The following is a 19,104-nucleotide window of genomic DNA, read 5'->3' on the forward strand; positions in this document are numbered from 1 at the left end:
AAGATGAATGTTGGAGAATTTTTCAGAAGGAAAGTTAAATTACAATTTGAGGAACAATATCTCTATGCATCATATGAAAAAGTATAAATTATATGCTAAAAAGGAAAGCAATATTACAGTTCAACAGGAGTTTTAAAATTGACTTGATACAATATGATTTCAAAGAGTGATGTAGGTAGGTGGCTAGATTCAACACTGTTACTTTAGTTTTATGCTGATTTAACTGCCCTGACTTCAGTCATGAATGATCTAGGAACGAATCAGATCTATTGGAAATAAAATGTTAATGGTAAGAATTGATGTTGCACAGAACCATCTCAAAAGGGATTGCCTGTGAAGGAAACCGATTAGATATCACTAACTTCTCCTCTGTGGGTGCAAAAAACCTTATAGATCTTAATGTACAATTTCACTATGTTCTTCAGGTATCTTACAGTATCGGTACTAAGTTTTCCATTTGGCTTTATGTCACTACAAACTATATTATGTGGCATCATGGTACAATATATATACTACGATGCTGAACTATGCAATGCCTAACATTTAGGCATCTAGAAAAATCACTAGAACAACAACTGGATGTTCAAAGCCTGAATTAGGCTCCCACATTTCCTATACAATGAATAAGAAGAGATGGATGCCTAAGAATAAGATTTGGCCTCCATCTGTGAAAAGGAGAATTGCACTGGATGGAAGGATAGGAGTGCAGGTGTCTCAGAGGTTTGAATCTGAGATGGTGAGTCAGTGAAGTAGTCACAAAGAACAAGGGATGTTAAATTGCAGTTATCTGACTCATAGTATAGTCGATACAATTTGTATCAACTACACCGGGTGACCAACCCATTCTGGGCAAAGAGCCAAGATAGCAGTGGATCCAGTGCGAAGAGCAGGGGGCAGAGGAGGAGAGCAAAGCTCTAAAAAAGCTTCTGCCCCTTTAAGAAACCGCATTTAAATGCATTTTGAGACTTTTTGGCCACAGCAGGCTCCTGCTGCTTGCTGCCATCTTTATTTCTGCAGCTTTCATGGCCACACCGGATGGCTCCCCTCCCCAGGTCAGCAAAGGGAGCTGGGAGGAGAGGGCCGTTTTTGGGGGCACGGGGACAGCTTTCAAGCCATGGGGGCGGGAAGGGGGGGGCAGGGCTTTGCAAGCCGCACCTGGGGGGATGAGGTGGGAGGAGAGAAGAGCCTCGGGTTGGCCACAGCTGAACTACACGACTAGTTGATAAGGGCCGCTCTACAGAGCTGCAGTGGGGGTAGCTGCAGGAGCTGGCTCGAGCTGCGACTGAGCAGTTCCAGCTTGTGCTGGCTCTTGGAGCCACCCTGCTGTAGCTCTGCCGGGACCAGCAGCCCCTTTTTGTGGTGGCTTGGGCTGGCCAGAGCCAGGGGCTGTTGCTGGAGTAGGCACTGCGAACAGCGGCTGCTTAGCAGCAGCAGCCTCTGTCTGCAGGGGGACCCAGCTCCCCGCTGGGACCCCCATGGACAGGGACTGCTGCTGGAACAGTGTCCTCTATTCCCTCCATTGCCTCTGATAAAAGCAGTGGAGGGGAGAAGCAGCACTGCAGAGCTGGTGCTGGGGGGCACCAGCTCCTGTCCCCCCACATAGAGGCAGCAAAGGGTGGGGGGAAATGCAAGTAGTCGATACTCCATTCGACTACTTGCTAACACCCCTACAAAGAATTCAATAGATTTAGATACTTCATGACAAAGTAGCAGCATGTGCCTCATGAAAAAAACCCAAAAAATACAAAACTAGCATTTATTTTCCAAAATAGGTAAGGTCTGTGCTACAGGTAAGATCTGAGGGATACCTATGTTAGTCTGCATCTTTAAAAACAACGAGTAATCCTCAGACACTAACAAACTATATAGAATCATGAGCTTTAGTTGGTAAAACCTACTTAATAGAAGAACTGTTGTGGAAATAACAAGAAACAAAATATATATAAAGGAGAAGTAGTACCTGTCAATTGTAGAACCCATGTCAATAAGGCTAATTAAATGGGCTGGATGTATCCCATTCATAGCTTTTGATGTGAAAAAGAAAATGTTAGAGGCAGGAGAAACTGGCTTTGTAATGTGTCAATCAATTAATGTCTTTATCTAAGCCAGGGTAACTATGAAATCTGAAGATAAATTCCAGTTCTACAGACTCTAATTGATTAGTGAAATTCCTTTGTAGAAGATGGCTACTTTAAAATCCATGATTGACTGACTGGACAGGTTAAAATATTCCCCTGCTAGTTTCTGTGTTACCATTTTTGATGTCTAATTTGTGTCCATTTATCCTTTGTCATAGAGACCATCCGGTCTGGCCAATATATATGGCATAGGGGCATCTGACACCTGATGGCACAGATCACATTAGAGGATGTGCAGTTGTATGAGCCTCTAGGGAACAATAGGGATCAGATCTGGGACCGGTTTTGTTCAATATCTATCAATGATTTAACAAAGGTATTTATCAACAATTTAGATGATAACATAGAAAATACACTTATATAGTTTGTGGATGATACCAAGCTGGGAGGGGTTGGAAGTGCTTTGGAAGCTAGGATTAAAATTCAAAATGACATGGAATGGAAGCTTTTAGTGAATTTAGCAATACTACAACTAAATTATGTATTTGCTATTCACAATTATTTGTCAAAAGGTGCAACGATTTGGTCTTCTAAGTTCCATGGTATTTCTATTCTGTGAATAGACATTTTTTAAAACACAGGAGAATAAGAAATAGTAAACATTCTTGTTTGTGTATCAATGTATTGGTTATAGCATGCCAGCTTAGTTATTCGCATGAAGAACAGCTGTTCCACAGTTATTCACAGGCAAAGATCCCATTTGCAAATAGTGAATAAAAAGGGGCATACATGTTGTCACACAGAACAGCCATTCAAAATATGAACATATGTTTGCAACCACTGTTTCTGTAGTAGTCGGCCAATTCAAACAGCAACCATCTTTTATAAAACTGTCTAACATTAATCTTCTAGATGCCATACAGAATTTAATCCGTGCCAGTTGATTCATTAAAGAAATAATTACCAAGAAGGGAATAAATAGGATGCAGCAGCAGGAATAGATTTTATGCAGGGGAGCTGCTAATCCTTCAGTTCTTTATCTACTCTTTCAGCAGTTTATTTGTTGCCAAAATACATAAGCCTGGAGAATTAATAATCACTGGTTGCTGTCTTACAATACACAGAGGTCATTTGTTAAGGCGATTGCTTGTGGGTGGTATGGAGGAATGTTTGGGAAGCTGAAGCTATTTGGGAAGCTGTAGCTGAAAGTTTGGGAATGGATATTTCTTGATTCTAATTTTATCCTGGTTCTATTAGGGGCATGTCTACATTGCAATATAAATCCAGGGTTAGTGGGACTCAAATCAGTTGACTTATATTAAGGAACCCTGGCCTTAAACATCTACATTGTATTTCAACCTTATGTTAAGACTCTTCTAACTCATGCTCAAGCCTAGGGCTTTTGTGGCCACACTGCATAGCACACACCCAAGTTAAAGTAACCCTACCTCAGAGTCCCTAGTGTCCCCTATCCCAAAATGTGGCACCTCTAGTCCTGGTACTGTGGTGCACTGTGGGAAAACTTTACTGCCCAGCCTGAATGTCACCAGGTAATGGAACACTTTACAAAAGTCTTGACTGGTTACTCCTGGTTACTGTACATTGCAAACCCAGGAGGCTCTCTGAAAGGCTACGTCTAGACTACATGCCTCTGTCGCCAGAGGCATGTAGATGAGGCTACCAGGCATAGGAAAATGAAGCGGCGATTTAAATAATCGCCGCTTCATTTAAATTTACATGGCTGCCACGCTGAGCCGATCAGCTGTTTGTCGGCTCAGCGCGGTAGTCTGGACGCGCAGGTGTCGACATCAAAGGCATTTGTCGACCTCCCAGGTAAACCTCATTCCGCATACCTAGGTGGTCGACAAATGCCTTTGATGTCGACACCCGCGCGTCCAGACTACTGCGCTGAGCCGACAAACAGCTGATTGGCTCAGCGCGGCAGCCATGTAAATTTAAATGAAGCGGTGATTATTTAAATCGCCGCTTCATTTTCCTACGCCTGGTAGCCTCATCTACATGCCTCTGACGACAGAGGCATGTAGTCTAGACATAACCAAAGTGTGCTTGCAGATCAGAAACCAGAAGAGAATGCTGATCAGTGCTACTTCCATTCACGAGGAGAGGTGGCTTCCATTTTAATTAGAGTCGACTGCAGGTTGCTGAGGTAAATGCCCAAGTGTTGCCTCTCTTCACCTAACACTTTGCCAGATTTAAAATGCCCTTGAAAAGGTAATATGGGTTACAAAAGAATGAAATGGAAATCAAAGAGACTGTCCTTCCACAAATATTTGCTTTCATGGGATACTTGGATACACTGCACCAGATAGGAATCAACCTAACTGAACATACAGTATTCACAAGCGTGGAAATGGAGAACTAATATTTCTGTGCACTAACATAAAGGATGATGTCTTGTTTGGAATGGTGATGAGGAGGATGAAAGACCCTCAGGAAGATAAGGCAAGAAAGACAGAGCTTCTTTGTCAGAGAACAGAGTCAGACTGACTTTGAAATGCTGTGAAAGGTCAGGAGTGGCGTAGCCCTGTCTGATGTCATCTGCCAAGGGTCACTCTGGCACTGCATTGGTCTGCCTCTTCCTATGACTTGGCCTTCCGACTAAGTCACTTTAAAGTGTTTTCCCTTCTGGGGTACATAAACAAGGAAAATTTACACAAATGAATCGTCTCAAAGCTGAGTTGAGGCTCTTTTCCTTCCGAAGGTACTCATTCGGCTGTGGCCTTAGTTGGAGTTAATAATTAATACAAAGGAATAATTTTATCTCAAAGGAGTCACTGGGCAGTAGCCATTTGATGAGCTCCTGCCTACCCTCAGCTTTCTCTCTAGGGACTAAGGACTGATGAACTACTCTCCTGTCTGGTCTGCTGTCAAGTGAGCCTGGGTTGCCCCTCTTAAGTGCCTCCTTCCAAAGCTGACATTTACCACAGGTATGACAGAGGAAGCCACATGAACCCACATTAGTACATTAACTCCATACTCTCCAATGTGGGCTTTGCACACCTCCCTCACAGATGCTGACAAAGAAAAAGAGAAAAGGGAGAGATATCGGAAACACTAGTAGTGTGTCTGGGGAGAAAGAAATTCTTCTGGCCTTTAAGGCTTTTTCTTCAGTGTAAAAAAAGTGTGTTCTAACCTCAGGAAGACATGATAATAGTAATTTTAAAACAAATTAGCAGTCAAAGTATACTCTCTGCTCCATCATATCCGTTACTTGAACTGCCAATGTATGAACTACAAAGCACTTTATCTTCACTAGGATTTTACCTCATGTTGGGCATCACATGATTACCCAACACAAGGTAAAAACGCAGCTTCCACCCCCCAGTGAAGCCACATTCTTAGAGGTGGAACAGGATAAAAAAGTACCTGGCTTCTAGCATTCAGCCAGAGGTATGAGACAGGAGGTGGCCTATTCCGAAGAAGTGCAGCCAGTCGTGTGGAGCCAAGGCAGGTAGGGAGGCTGCCTTAGCTATGGGTCCCTGCTGGAGTCCACTATTAGGTTGTAAAGTAAAGCCCAGTGATTGCAAGAGTGACAAGAATGGATGGTCGTAAGTTTACTAGGCTTTAACTAAAAAGATTGTTGAGACAATTAACCTTGGGAACTTCTTTGAGATCCCAGAATGCAAGCTGCTATATTTGTATTTTTGTGTTTTAAAGAGGAAGGCAAGGAAGAAAAGGGTGAAGAAAAGAAAACATCTGACCTCTGATAGCACTCACTGAGGCACTTTCATCAGGCTTCAACAAACGACATAGGAGAAGGGAGAATTATCTCTGATACTGAGATTCTACTAGCCCAGCAAGATTTTATGGCTGCCCACTCACACAACGACTAACATTTTCTGCTTAGCCCTGTTATCCAACTTAAAAAAAAAATGCTACACTGGGTCCACAGTCAAAGAAGAAATAATCAAAATGTTCATTTTATCAGAAAAAATAGGATGTTGATGCCTAGGAGAGTAAGCAAATTAAGGTAGCAACTGTATAAAACATTGTATTCCTATCATACACATTTCAGCTCAACTTCTCTTTCCCTTTCCCTAAATTCTTCTTGTTTACATAAATCATCCATATATTTAAAAAAAATAAAGTATTAAATATGTGCATTTATAGTGAGGCTTTTCAGGTAAGAATATTGCTCTTTGCCAGCATAATTCCAGTAATTAAAAAAGATCATACAGAACATGACTTTATTTTGTGCTATGATGATCCACATGTCTATTTTACATTTCAGAAGCTTAGTCTATTTTTTGTGTCATTTACTCACTGAAAGGATGCTCACAGATTCCTGCTACAGCATAAAACCTTTTTCAAAATTGTCTGACAGTTATATATCAACCTACTTTATTCTCATTTGGAAGGAAAATTGGTGCTATCATATCCATTACTAGTACTAGACAAGAAGGTATTGAATATGTTTCTTTTACTTCTTTAATAGAGAAGTCCTCATTTTGAGATGTGACATGGTTAGCCTGCTATTCTGGAGGGAGGGGCATTGCTGTGGACTGTGCATAATATATTTCTAGAACTGGAAATCAGGATCGTGTGTTTCTAGTCTTATTGCCACTGACATTCTGGAAAATCATGGCATAGACATATAAACCCAAATTTTCAAAAATAGCCTCAAATTTTGGGTAGCTTTTTCTATGGCCTGAAAAGTCCTGAGGATACACATCAATTAAAATCAACTGGTTTGCCTGAACATGACTACAAAAATTCAAGGATGGGTGAAATCCCAGAGGTCTAGAGAAGGGCAAAAATATTACCTACTTTTAAAAAGGGCAAAAAAGATGACCCAGGGAATAATAAATCAGTCAGTCTAACATCTTTACCTGAAAAGATACTGAAAGCCATTTTAAAGTACCAATATAAAAGCACCTAGAGGATATATAGTTACTAGGAATAGACAGCATGGATTTTCAAGAACAAATCAGTCTGTGGATGTTTTTAATATTATCCTATATTTATGAAAAATGAAATAAGGCTGGATAGAAGAAAGACTTGCAATTTCTTTCCAACCCTTCTTGATCAAGTTATGAGTACGAAAAGGCTGTTTTGTTACCAACTAGCAAGGTAAAGTAATGGATGATTCTCTGGGCTCCACATTAGGAGAAGCGTCTTCCCAGCTTCTTTCTTTGAGCATGATTTTCTACAAACTAGCACTCTGTGTTATTAATAAATAAATGTGCAAAGTAAGTGTGAACTAAAATAAATATTATAGTCAATATGAGCTAAGAATTCTAATTTGGTAATCACAATCATTACGATGAATTGTTTATATATTCGAGAAGCACCTACAAGCTCCAATCAGATTTGAAGCCCCCATTGTGTTCACATGTGAGGAAAAGATGCTCCGGCCCCAAAATAGCTTTCAATCTCACTCACTTTCAACAGGCTGGGGCAGCTATATGGAGTACAGGAAGGGGGTGAGAGCTCTGGCTAGGGGTATGGACTCTGGGCTGGGACAGGTATTTGGAGAGCAAGATGGGGTGTAGGGGCTCTGGGGAGGGGCCAGGAATGAGGGATTTGAGGTACAAGAGGGTGCTCAGGGATGGGGTGGAAAGGTTAGGGAGTGGTCTCTGGGAGGGAGTTTGGGTGCGGGATGGAACACCATGCTGAGGCAGGGGGTTAGGTGCACGTGTGCGTGTGTCCTTACAGCACTTACTGTGGCTCCAAGGAAGTGGCTACCAGGTCCCTGCAGCCCGTAGGTATATTTGTGGCCAGAGACTCCATGCACTGCCCTTGCACCTGCAGGCACCACCCCTGCAGCTCCCACTGGTCACAGTCCCTGGCTAAGGGGAGCTGTGGAGCTGGCACTGGGAGGCAGAGGCAGCATGTGGAGCCTTCCCATAGCCCCGGTGGCTGCTTCCAAGAGCCGCAGGGAACCAAGACAGGTAGGGAGAGTTCCTTAGATCTGGGTCCCTGCTGCACTGCTGACTGGTCTTTGAATGGCCTAGTTGGTGGTGCCAATTGGAGCAGCAAATGAAGAAAGATTCTATAGTCTGGTACACTGGGAGGTAGGCGATGCAGGGTATAGTCCCCCTGCTTCAATGACTATTTATTATTTACCCACAATGGAACATCTTCAAAAAGACAGACAAGGAGTTCCACATCTGAATAGATCAATGGTTAGTCTCTTTTAGGAGTGCAAAAACTCCTGTTCAAATCCTTTCCTCCCAAGAGGTGAGGGGGGAATTGAATCTGCATCTCCAACATCCCTGGCCAGTACCCTAACTACTGGGATAAAAGTTACAAGGGAGGTACACATACCTTCTCCTCTGGTGTTTCTTGTAAGAACAGTTAGGTGTCTAACCTGTCTGACTTCCGGAGAGAGGTTCCTATGGACTGCCAGCAGAGACAGGCATTTCCTACAGTCTGGACTTAGGTGCATACTGCTTGGAAGGGATGGGGTTCAGGGCAAATACTGACTGGTGACAGTGGCTAGCTTAGGTGTCTCACTGCCTAATATGTTGGATCCTGTTTTTAGGTGCCCCTCTCTCCTCTTGTATTGTTCCTTGATGGATCTAGGCCTTAGTGCCTTGTCCCATATTTACTGACGTCAATGGAAAACCTGCACAGACCTCAGGGAAACCAGATCAGGCTGTCAGAGAATATTTCCCTTTAAAAATAATAGAAGGGTTTTTTTTTTAAATGCTTGGCAGCTCTTGCTGAATTTACTTTTGAAACAAGTGATCTTAAGCAGCTTTTAATTTTTTGCCATACTTCTATGGAAAGATAACTTCTGTTTAAAAACATTCAGCATGATTTCAAATTGTTCAACTGGAGAATGAAGAAATAATGGCTTTGCTTTTTTACTATCACAGACAATACAGGAAGCTTCTCTTAAGCTCTATGTACGGTGTCTTTATAATTTCTGATCAAATTGTTGATATCTTCACATTATTCATGCAATGAGATGCTTTGCATTTGTACTGTGCCTGTAACAGCAGGATCTCAAAGCCATTTTGCAGTTGTATTATAAATATCTTCTGGGCAAGTATTTTGTTTCAGGAAATGGCTAGAGGACTGTCACAAGTAATTTTCTATGAGTGAAAGGTAACATATCAGCAAAGCTGCTTGAGGAAAACCAACGAGCTTTCCTGCTAAGCCAACAGAGAAATTTATACTGATTTTATATCACTGCCTTTTATCCTAGTGTGAATACCAGACATTTAGTAGGCAGAGTTCTCTCCCCCCCCCAAAATGCTGTATATATTTTATTCACCTGCCTAAAAATGTCTGGATAAATCTTAGGAAATTATGTTTATTTTTTGAAGGAAGCTGCTTAATAGTGTGAGACTAAAACAGTAAAACGAACTCATGGCTGATAACTGATTGCCCTGTTTTAGTCAAAGACCAAAGGATAACTCAGAGTCTGGATTCATGACAGTGTACAGCACAAATCTATGTGATCAAAGCAGCAGTTACAGCAATTAAAACAAAGCTTTTAAATATTTAAATAAGGCCATAATGACTCTCTTTTCAGATGGAGGATGGCTCTGAATCCCTGTAATAACTGTGGAAACATTAAAAGCTTCTAATGCAATGAGCAGCATTCCCTTATGAGATGAGGAAAATCTAGAACTGCAAAAGTGAAATGGAAGATATGGCAAAAATAAAAACCCTTCTTGTTAAAGCAGTAACATATAGCCCTACAGTTCCTATCCCTGAGATGATCAAATATTGGAAAGTTTGGAATGATTTCCTTAATTCATCTAAATTGTTGTAACAGGCCATGGAGAGAGGGAGACAAGTGATCTTTTCAGATAGCTTGGATCAAACCACATTACACCTAAAAATACAGATATAATCTCAGTGAGTTGCAATTGAACACCAACTGGGAACTGGTGAAGTGCAGGGAATATTGGAATAATGTACTGCTTCTGGTCTGCCCTTATAAATATGCGGTCTGTTACAATCTGCAGTAGCTGTAACTTCCAAGTGGTCTACCAGCATATCCCTCAAAGAGCACATAATTATTATGGAGGTTTCAGTATTAGAGTGGACTAAAACAAGCTCCTGATCTGAACAAGCTGGATTAGGCCTGGGATCAGGCAGGAAAAGCTTGGTTCCTCCTTTCTAGTTTGGAGCTGTCTGTTTTGTCCCTATCTGAGTATCAGTGTCTCACCTCACTCTCCCACCTATCCTTCCCAACTCCATATCTGCAAGGAGTCTCTGCTGCTCCCTTCTCTCCCCACACCCTCCCGCCCCGAAATGCCAGCTATTATTTTACCAATTACAGATTTAAAAAAAAGACATTTCTAGCTCCACAAAACACCAAGTACTCCAGGCACAAACTCGAGACCCAGAAGTATCCCACATTATGAAAGGATGGACAGACCTTCTCAGTCATGGGGAGGGTAGCTATTCTTTCCCATACACTGAAGCTGCATCCTAACAAATCCACCATTCACCTTTACCTTACATGGATTAAGCTTTAGGCAACTTGCTGTCATTCAAAACAACAGGAAAATGAAATCATTAGATTATCCATGTCCCATGAAAGAAACAAAGCTGTACATCTTTCCCATATTGATCCAGGATCTTGCATCTCCCTAGTAGCCTTGGTTCATGCTGACTAAGAGGTGGTGACAGATTAGTCTTCTCTTGCTGGATGAACACAGGTTGGATGAGCAATTATACATCACTCTATGACCTGCCAGACTCAACAGCCAAGTGAACAGAATGACTTTGTGAAGGGTAACAAATGCCACCAACAGATAGAAGACAGTAAATATGGACAACTGATCTTTGCTAGGAGGAGTTAGTCCATAAAACCCTAAGTATCTTCAGGAACCATTGCAACAATTGTATTATTGGCTATCAGAGAGGAATCCAAGTGATGCGTTACCACAATATCTGAATAACCTTGTCCCAAAAAGCTAGGACAGAGAAAAAGCAATAGTTAATGAGACCATCAACTTCAAGAGATGGTTTCTTGAGCAAGGGCCTTACAGCTCTTTGTCTGGGACATATTGCCTCTCTGTCTTCCCTTAGAAAGGCATTAATGATCACAGTCAACAAAGTACTCCGTACTTCTCTGCTAGAATTTACTAGCTGTTATGGACATGGATAATAACCAAATAGGAGACAGTATATTAAGCTGGGGGCAAAAGTGGCTGAAATTCAAACAATGTGGCATTTGACCCCTGAGATTTTATTTTCTAAGCTAAACTCCTCACAGCGAGAAAAATCTACTCTATTTTCCAGGCAGTGATAGATTAGATTTACAAAGCTATCCAGAATCCAGTACAGTTTCAAAAGATGAAACTTCATGAACCTTAATATGCTTCCCTTCTGCCAGCTATAGCACATAATTTTGAAAAATTCTCCACGCCGCCACTGATCAACCTTACAGCGGAATGACTATCACTACAATGCTGACTTCAACTTACATGTGCTTTATCTGTAACAAGTTATCTATATACCAAGATCACCTGTATGGACAGCATATGAGGGGAGAGTATTTAGAAAAACATGCTACTGATAGTCAGAGACAACAGAGGGCATAATGTATAACCAGTCTCAACACCTAAGTTGTCTGCAACTGATTCACGTTTGTCAGTCTCTTCAAGGCAGACCACTAAAACAGGCATCTCTGCTGCCATTGTTAGCTTACACTGAATGTGTCCTGTGAGTTAATTCACAGAGACAGGTAGAAGAATAGAAGACACATGCTCATTTGGAATCAGAGAATCACAGAAATTAGATAGAAAACCCTGTTAATCATCCAGTCCATCATCCTACAAAGTCTGGATTGTCACCTATATTACTCTAATGGCTATACCACAAAGTGATTTACTTAGGCTAGGTGTTGCAGTGCCTAACTTTTAAGTATCATTCCACGTAGTGGAATCCTCAGCCCTGAGTGAAGTGCACAGACTCCCTATTTAATGCATGGTGAAAGTTAGACCCCAAAGAAAAAGTCTAAAAAAAGCCAGCATGCCAGGTGAGGGGCTGCCTAAGCAAGCCAGTAGGAGATGCCCAGGAGAAGGGGATGGCCTAAGCACCATCCCTCAAGGGGATATTTTTTAAGTTGAATTCTCATTTATTAGGCAGACAATAGAGAGAATCACTTAGATTTCTGACTCAGTGATTGTGCCTTCAACATCGTAACAATCTTCTGCTCCTCAATAAGGAAAGCTTGTTTGATTCTGCCGCGGAAACATTTAGCACACCTAGAACAACCATACGCATCTTTGTTTTTAATAATCTCATAAGGACTGTAGGGCACACAGCATGAATACCATGAAGTCTTCCTGGACACACACCACATGCAGACTTTGGTGCTTTGCCAACTTCGTTGGTGCAAAGGTAAATAATCCTGTTACCTGATGTCCAAGAAAGCCTGGTCTTGTTAGAGGCTGTGTTGTAGGACAACCTACTTCAAAAGGCACTAAGTCTGGGATGGATCTTTCTCAATCAGCGCTGTAGAAATTGCTCCATTTTATATAGAGTCCAATCTCTTAGGTGGCCTCTGAGCCAGGAGTGCCAGAACCTTGGTAGAAGAGTGTGTGTGAGGGGGATGAGGCATTTCACAGCGATCCCTGAAATCTGAATTATTGGATTAATTTTCCCTAGACATATTAGGTCTACCCTACTATTTTCTACCTCTTTAGCATCAATGGTATATTTCATCAATATCCTTTGTATTCCTTTTTCTAGATCACTGATAAAGATATGTAATAAGACAGTTTTATATTACTAGTCTACCCAACAGGGACTCTTCCCAATGCCAGATATTATCACACACATTCTTGGTTTATGCTCTGTCATCCTGTTTTCAGTTCATATGATTTTTTATTCAAATCAATTTAAATTAATTTTTTTCAAATTCAGATTTCAGGTGTCACTATCAACATTATTTTACTAGGGACTGAAGTTAATGTTATAGGAAAGCAATTGCTAGGGTCATTCTTCATTACATTTTTTTTTATAAACATCACTACAGCTTGAGAGAGAAATAAACTCCACATGACCAAGAGTCTTTAGAGACACTTCTTCTCAAAGTGCTTTGTGTGAGCCTTTCAACAAAATAAATTGGCTCACTCTGACTCCTCCCTCAGATGAGACCAGAGAAGAGGAGGAGAGAGGCAAAGGAAGGGTGCCATTCTAAGCCCACCTTAAGCATGGAACATGGCATCTATGCTCGAAGGCTCCCTGCATGTGCACGTGTGAGATAGCATAATTTGAGCTAATTAGTTACAATTTATCTGCCCTCTTTTAAATGTTGGGTTTAAGTTCCCTTGGCTCAAGCTTTGCCTTCATTTACTGTTCCACTTCACTAAAATAATTAAAGAAGATAACTGAGAAATAAGATTCAAGTAGTGCATTTAAGAGCTGTTATAGTATGTTTCAAGTGGTGTTCTGAGAGACAAATGGCCAAAATCTGTCCTGACACCTGAGAAGTGCAACAGACACTATAAAATACATAAGCGTCCCATCATGCTTGTGAAATGGGATTTATACATAAAATTAGGAAAATAGACTAGTGCATGCACTGAGTGTTACAGGTACAGATAAACATAATTGACAACCAATCAGAATGGTTTGGTTCAAATTTGTCCAAAGGTCTGAAGTAATTTCATTATAAAAATTACACACGCAAGTGTGCAACGATTTGCAAAATGTAATTACATGAAAAATGAGTGTTAAACAAGCAAAATGCTGAATGCTGCCAACAGAACTGTATGGGTTAATAGGTGGTTTTAAGAAAGCCTTTCAAACAAAGCCTTCAAAGGTTATCGTGCTATCTTATGGATCAGTTGGTAAAAATGTTTTGCCAAATGAATGTAAGGAAACTTAAAACTGTCGGCTTTCGCCTACCGTACCAAGATCAGTCTTAAGATCTGTTGGCAGACTTAACTTTCTTGATCCTTTAACTGAAACAACAGAAAAAGGAGAAAGGCAGTTGTTAATAATTAAGAAAGAAGAAGGAACGAGGGAGAACAACATGCCATCTTCTGATTAAAACCATGTTGCACATTTTGTATCGGTGTATAAAGGCTGAAACGGTGTTCAAATATTGTGTTCAGAACTAGTGTTTGCCTAACATCATTCAGCAAAATAAATTCATCTGAAGACCAAAACATTGGAAAAGACAGTGTTCCAGCTGCAAAGTGAATGGTCCTTTACAAAGTCTTTGCTGTGTATTCCAATATCTTACCTTACTATGACTGGCATAACAAAAAAAGATAAGAGTAAGGTAAATGTTGCAAGTGCAGATGTTGTAAAATATCATAAAATATTTTAATAACTGGTAACCAGTTCAATAAGAGGGTGCCACTGAGTTAATAGGTTCTGAAGACACCATTCCTTAAAAGACATCAACTGTAAAGGAGACGGTTTATTGCATATATTATGGAGACAGCACACATACTGTACGTATTATAGATGAGAGGAAAGATTGCATAGGAATGAAATACAATAGCTTTAAGATACGTTTTAATATTTTATATAAATCAAAATACTATATTGAATTTATTTTATTTGTTCTCTTGCAAGAAAATCCACGTTTTAACATTTTTTAAATTAAACATTTCAATGTTTTTGTTTGAAAGAACTTCTTGTATAAAAATTTCCTATACATTTATTTTAAAATACAGGTCGGACCTGCCTGGTCTGGCACCCTTGGTATCTGACTAGTCCTGAAAGAGGGAGTATGCTGGACCAGGAAAGGTCAACTTTAGACCCTCTGCTGTCAGCCTCTGGGCTCTTCCCGGTGGTCACCAGTCTCCTGGTCGAGCTCTCCTCACAACCGCCGACTCTGACCACAGGGCTCCACTGCTGGCCCTGGCCAGTCTCCTCCCCACCTGCTGCCAGACTGGCTGTGCTCCCGGCCCCCCTAGCTGGGCTCCAGGCCACCAGCTCCCTGGCAATGGGACCAGCCCTGCTCCTGGCCCCGGGACTCTCAGCCGGCCCCAGCTCTTAGCTACAGGGTGCCTTCTGGATCACGGATGTTGTCAGACCAGAGAGATTCTATCTGTATTAAAAATGTAAAAAAATGCTTGAAAACAAAACAAATATTTTGTTTCAGATTGAATGCAACATTTTATTTGACCCAAATTACACTTTTTAATTTTTTTTTAAATCTATCTCCAGTTCAACAGGGAACATTTTTTTTTTGATTTACTTTTTGGAATTGCCATCAGATTAACAAAACCATAACACTTAACTCTAGCCAGACAGACAGTCTTCTAAATACATAGCTAGAAACTTGAACAAAAGTGGCCTGGTTTTCAGAAAAAGATGAGACTTCACAAATCTAACTGAATTTAATGGCAGAGCAGAGTTACAGGTGCTCAGCCAATCTGAAAATGGGGCTACTTCTATTCAGGTGTCTAATTATGCATTTAGGAGCTTAACTAAGTACCCAAGTTTGAAAAATGTGGCACAGTAAAATAAACAAAAAGAATCTCAAACAGTTAAACTGAGCCCATCTCAATTACTCTGTGTAAGAACAAATCCCAAAGGAGGTGGTGACAGTGAGAGTTACCAGGTAGGTTTAGAAAAAATACCGGACACACCTGATGGGGGGGAAACTGGGCAGGAGGGGGGCGGGGCTGGCCAGGAGGGGGGGTGGGAGCAGCATGGCTGGCCGCGGGAGATAGGGGGGTGGGAGCAGCTGGAGGGTGGGGGATTGGTGGCAGCGCGGCTGACCCGGGGAGATAGGGAGGGGTCAAGCGCAGCGTGGTTGGCTGGAGGAGACGGGGGGCTGGCAGGCAGGGGGTCGGGGCAGTGCGGCTGGCCTGAGGAGATGGGGGGATTGGGGGAAGCACGGCTGGCCTGAGGAGATGGGGGGAGGGTCGGGGGCAGTGCAGCTGGCTGGGGGAGATGGGCGGGAGGCTGGGGGATGGGGCTGGTGGATGGGGGGTTGGGAGCAGCGCGGCTGGCCAGGGGAGATTGGGAGGAGGAGAACCGGACAGTAGGAAGCAGGGATGGCCAGGAGGGGGTCAGGGGCAGCGGAGCTGGTCGGGGGAAGCACGGGAATGACCAGGGCACATGGCACATGCAGATCCCAGGGTGCTGTCAGTCCCGCACATGGTCTGGAGAAGCATGAGTGAGTCCAGCTGCGGCTCCACCATGCACTCAGGAGCAGGGATAGGGCTTCTCCTCCTCCTCAAGGCATCAGACAGAGCCAGGGCTCCCAGCGCTAATCGTGCCCCACCTCCCAGCCACTCCGCCAGGCCCCGCCAGGCTTCCATCCGGCGCCCAGCCAGAAATCCAGGAAATACTGGACACTGCACATGTCCAGTATTTTCTGGATTTTTTTTACTGGACAGAGGGCCCAAAAACCGGACTGTCCAGTAGAAAACCGGACACCTGGTAACCCTAGATTCAGCTATTCCCTGGTCATCCGGTCACTCAAGTTAGAGTCTGATTCAGGGAGAGGCATTCATGTACTTAATAGTGCTCGGTTGCAATAATCAAGTTTGTTAGCCACACTCCCCCACCACAGTGTTGTTTACTTCCAAATGCCAGGTCAGCCCGTTATACAATTCACTTGCCCTCCTCTGACAGATGGGAATTTTTTGTTCATACACTATTGATTCTAGCTAATAGGCATACTGGGAAGCAACAACAAAAGGGGCAGGAAGTCATAACCAGAATGTTTCCACTCTGCTTACACTTCAGCCAGAAGGGGAAATAGTTGGAATAATTTTCAAGATACGATTCTAATATCTGCCTCTCCCTCTCATCTGCTGTTTTCCCTCTCTGACCAGTGCATCTTCGCCTCCCTGCTCCCATATGCCATTTCCCCCTGTTTTCATAGGAGGGTGCACAGGATAACCAAGAGCCGAATCTGGCCCACTATCTAGTTGGACCAATTCACATCTTTGGGACACATTGGTGAGGAGTGCTATAAAAACCCCTGCCATGACAGAAAGAGACGCAGGTATATGTATTTTGGCACATTCTTTAATTGCCGGTTTTTCTTCCAGGTCAACGCAATTATCATTTCTCAAGTTGAGGTGACAGGACAACTGCAAATTTAAGCCAGGTACTAAACCATGAAAAAATAATCAGAAGTAATTAGTTCACTTTTTTCTCATGTTGAAAGTGGGAAAATCTGCCAGGATTCTCAACAATAGAGAACTCACCTCACTCACACCCAATCTCAACTCTCTTGTGTGTCCAGAGTTTAGACACCAGCCTTGTCATGAAATAGCCATGGCATTGACTTGCAATGAAATGTGCCCACCAAGCACTTCCCTTTTCCTTTTAGAATACTCAAGTCCTAGACTGTCAACAAAGAGCGTTTAAAATAAGTGTTCATCTGGGTTATTTTAAAACTTAATCAGTCAATCATTCTAATAAGGAAATGACTCCCTATACCATGTGATATGGTTCAATTATTAATATGTCTTATTCTGCAAAATAGCTTTGCTTCACACTTTTCAAAAGAGAAATGTTTACCTTCACAGGTATTGCCTCAGATAATGTAATGCAGTGTTTCTTAAACTGTGTTCTGCTGCACACCGCAGTCGGAGGTGTGCTGCAGGGAACAGAGTTCAAAATGGCCACCCTTAAAGGGGCAGGCGACCTTTTTTTTGCTCAATAATTTCCCTCCCAACCTTTTCTTTTCTTTTTTTGCTCAACAAAAAATCATTGGTGTTCCCCTTTAAAAAAAATTGTTTGGTGTTCCTCAGTCTTAAAAAGTTTAAGAAACACTGATGTAAAGGGTTATTTAAATATTTGGGAAAAGTGCAGTAAAATTATTGGGAGGGAAATTATTGAGCAAAAAAAAGGTCGCCTGCCCCTTTAAGGGTGGCCATTTTGAATTCTGTTCCCTGCAGCGCACCTCTTTGCTTCCACAGAGAGACTATATGGAGCGTAAGTTCACATATATATCCCTTTCAAAACCTCTTCCTGTTTTTGGGCTGCCACTGTCCACTCTTTGCTCCAGATCCAGAATAGTGATAGGTACAAGCACTAGTACTGCTTGTTTTGGTCTTGAGGAAAGAAGGGGTATAATTGAGAGTCCACTTGTGAAGAAGACAGCCTTGCTGGGAAGTATCACTTTCCTTAAAATGGGAATTGCAACCCCCAGCTTGAGGTTTAGCCCAGGCAACCTCTTAGCAAACTATCACTTCTGAGTATGGAGAAGGCATTGGCATCTCTGAGGAAGGCTGGCATTTTCACTCTCCAGATAATCTGTACGATTTAAGACTTTTCAGAGCTTATAAGGGTCTGTAATCTGTGGATATTTCTGTTATGAGGAAACCTCATCATAGTGCTAACATCTAAAACTATCTGAAATTTTTTTAGACAAAACTTTTTCAGTAAAAATGCAGATCTCAGTCAATTGAAACACTTCACAGAGTCCTTTTGAATTCACCAATTTGTTATGGTTCCCTCCCCCAAAATGACCCTTTTGACTAAAAACACTTTAGAATTTTATTTCAATTTGATTGATTTTTTTTCCTAAAGATGAAGACACCTCAAACAAAATGAAATGTATATTTTAAACTTCTTTTGGTTTACTGAAAAACATTTTTTTTCTTTTCACCTGAAGCATCTTTTTTTTTTTAATTCAATCTGGCTCCTGAACTCCCCTCTTTCCCCCCCAAAATCAACCTTTTGCACTACTCTGCAGGCATCAGTTAACCTCCGACACACCTGGTATTGTTTTTATATATACCATTTCAATATTATAGGCACAATTTCTGTGGTGATAAAATTACACATGGAGACTTAACAATGGACTCCGCTCATGCATCTACAACAACAAACCAAAGAACAGAAGAGAAACAAGGGCAAGAAAATGGATTGGTTTCAAGCTTGGATGGCATTAATATAAACTATAAGTAATTCAATTATTCTTTTAAAATTTAAAATAACATTAATTTTAAAGCAAAATGCGGGACAATGTAGCACTTTAAAGACTAACAAGATGGTTTATTAGATGATGAGCTTTCGTGGGCCAGACCCACTTCCTCAGATCAAATAGTGGAAGAAAGTAGTCACAACCATATATACCAAAGGATACAATTAAAAAAAATGAACA

The 19,104-nt window shown here is 41.7% G+C and overlaps 1 protein-coding gene and 1 pseudogene across 7 annotated transcripts in view; both read right to left on the bottom strand.

The window, feature by feature from the left end:
- STXBP5L (syntaxin binding protein 5L) overlaps positions 1-19,104 on the bottom strand; it is a 451,312-nt gene that overhangs the window by 41,857 nt on the left and 390,351 nt on the right. Inside the window, exon 22 of one of the 7 annotated variants that reach the window (XM_089772234.1) lies at positions 13,928-13,978. The exons of the other annotated variants lie outside the window; for them this stretch is intronic. Coding sequence (XP_089628360.1) covers positions 13,928-13,978 — 51 coding nt within the window. The remainder of the gene's footprint in view (positions 1-13,927; positions 13,979-19,104) is intronic. 7 annotated transcript variants of the gene reach the window in all.
- Positions 11,919-13,262, bottom strand: LOC102452174 (large ribosomal subunit protein eL34 pseudogene; annotated as a pseudogene).

The sequence above is a fragment of the Pelodiscus sinensis genome, chromosome 1 (assembly GCF_052426305.1).
Source record: "Pelodiscus sinensis isolate ZL-2025 chromosome 1, ASM5242630v1, whole genome shotgun sequence".
Classification (NCBI taxonomy): domain Eukaryota; kingdom Metazoa; phylum Chordata; order Testudines; family Trionychidae; genus Pelodiscus; species Pelodiscus sinensis.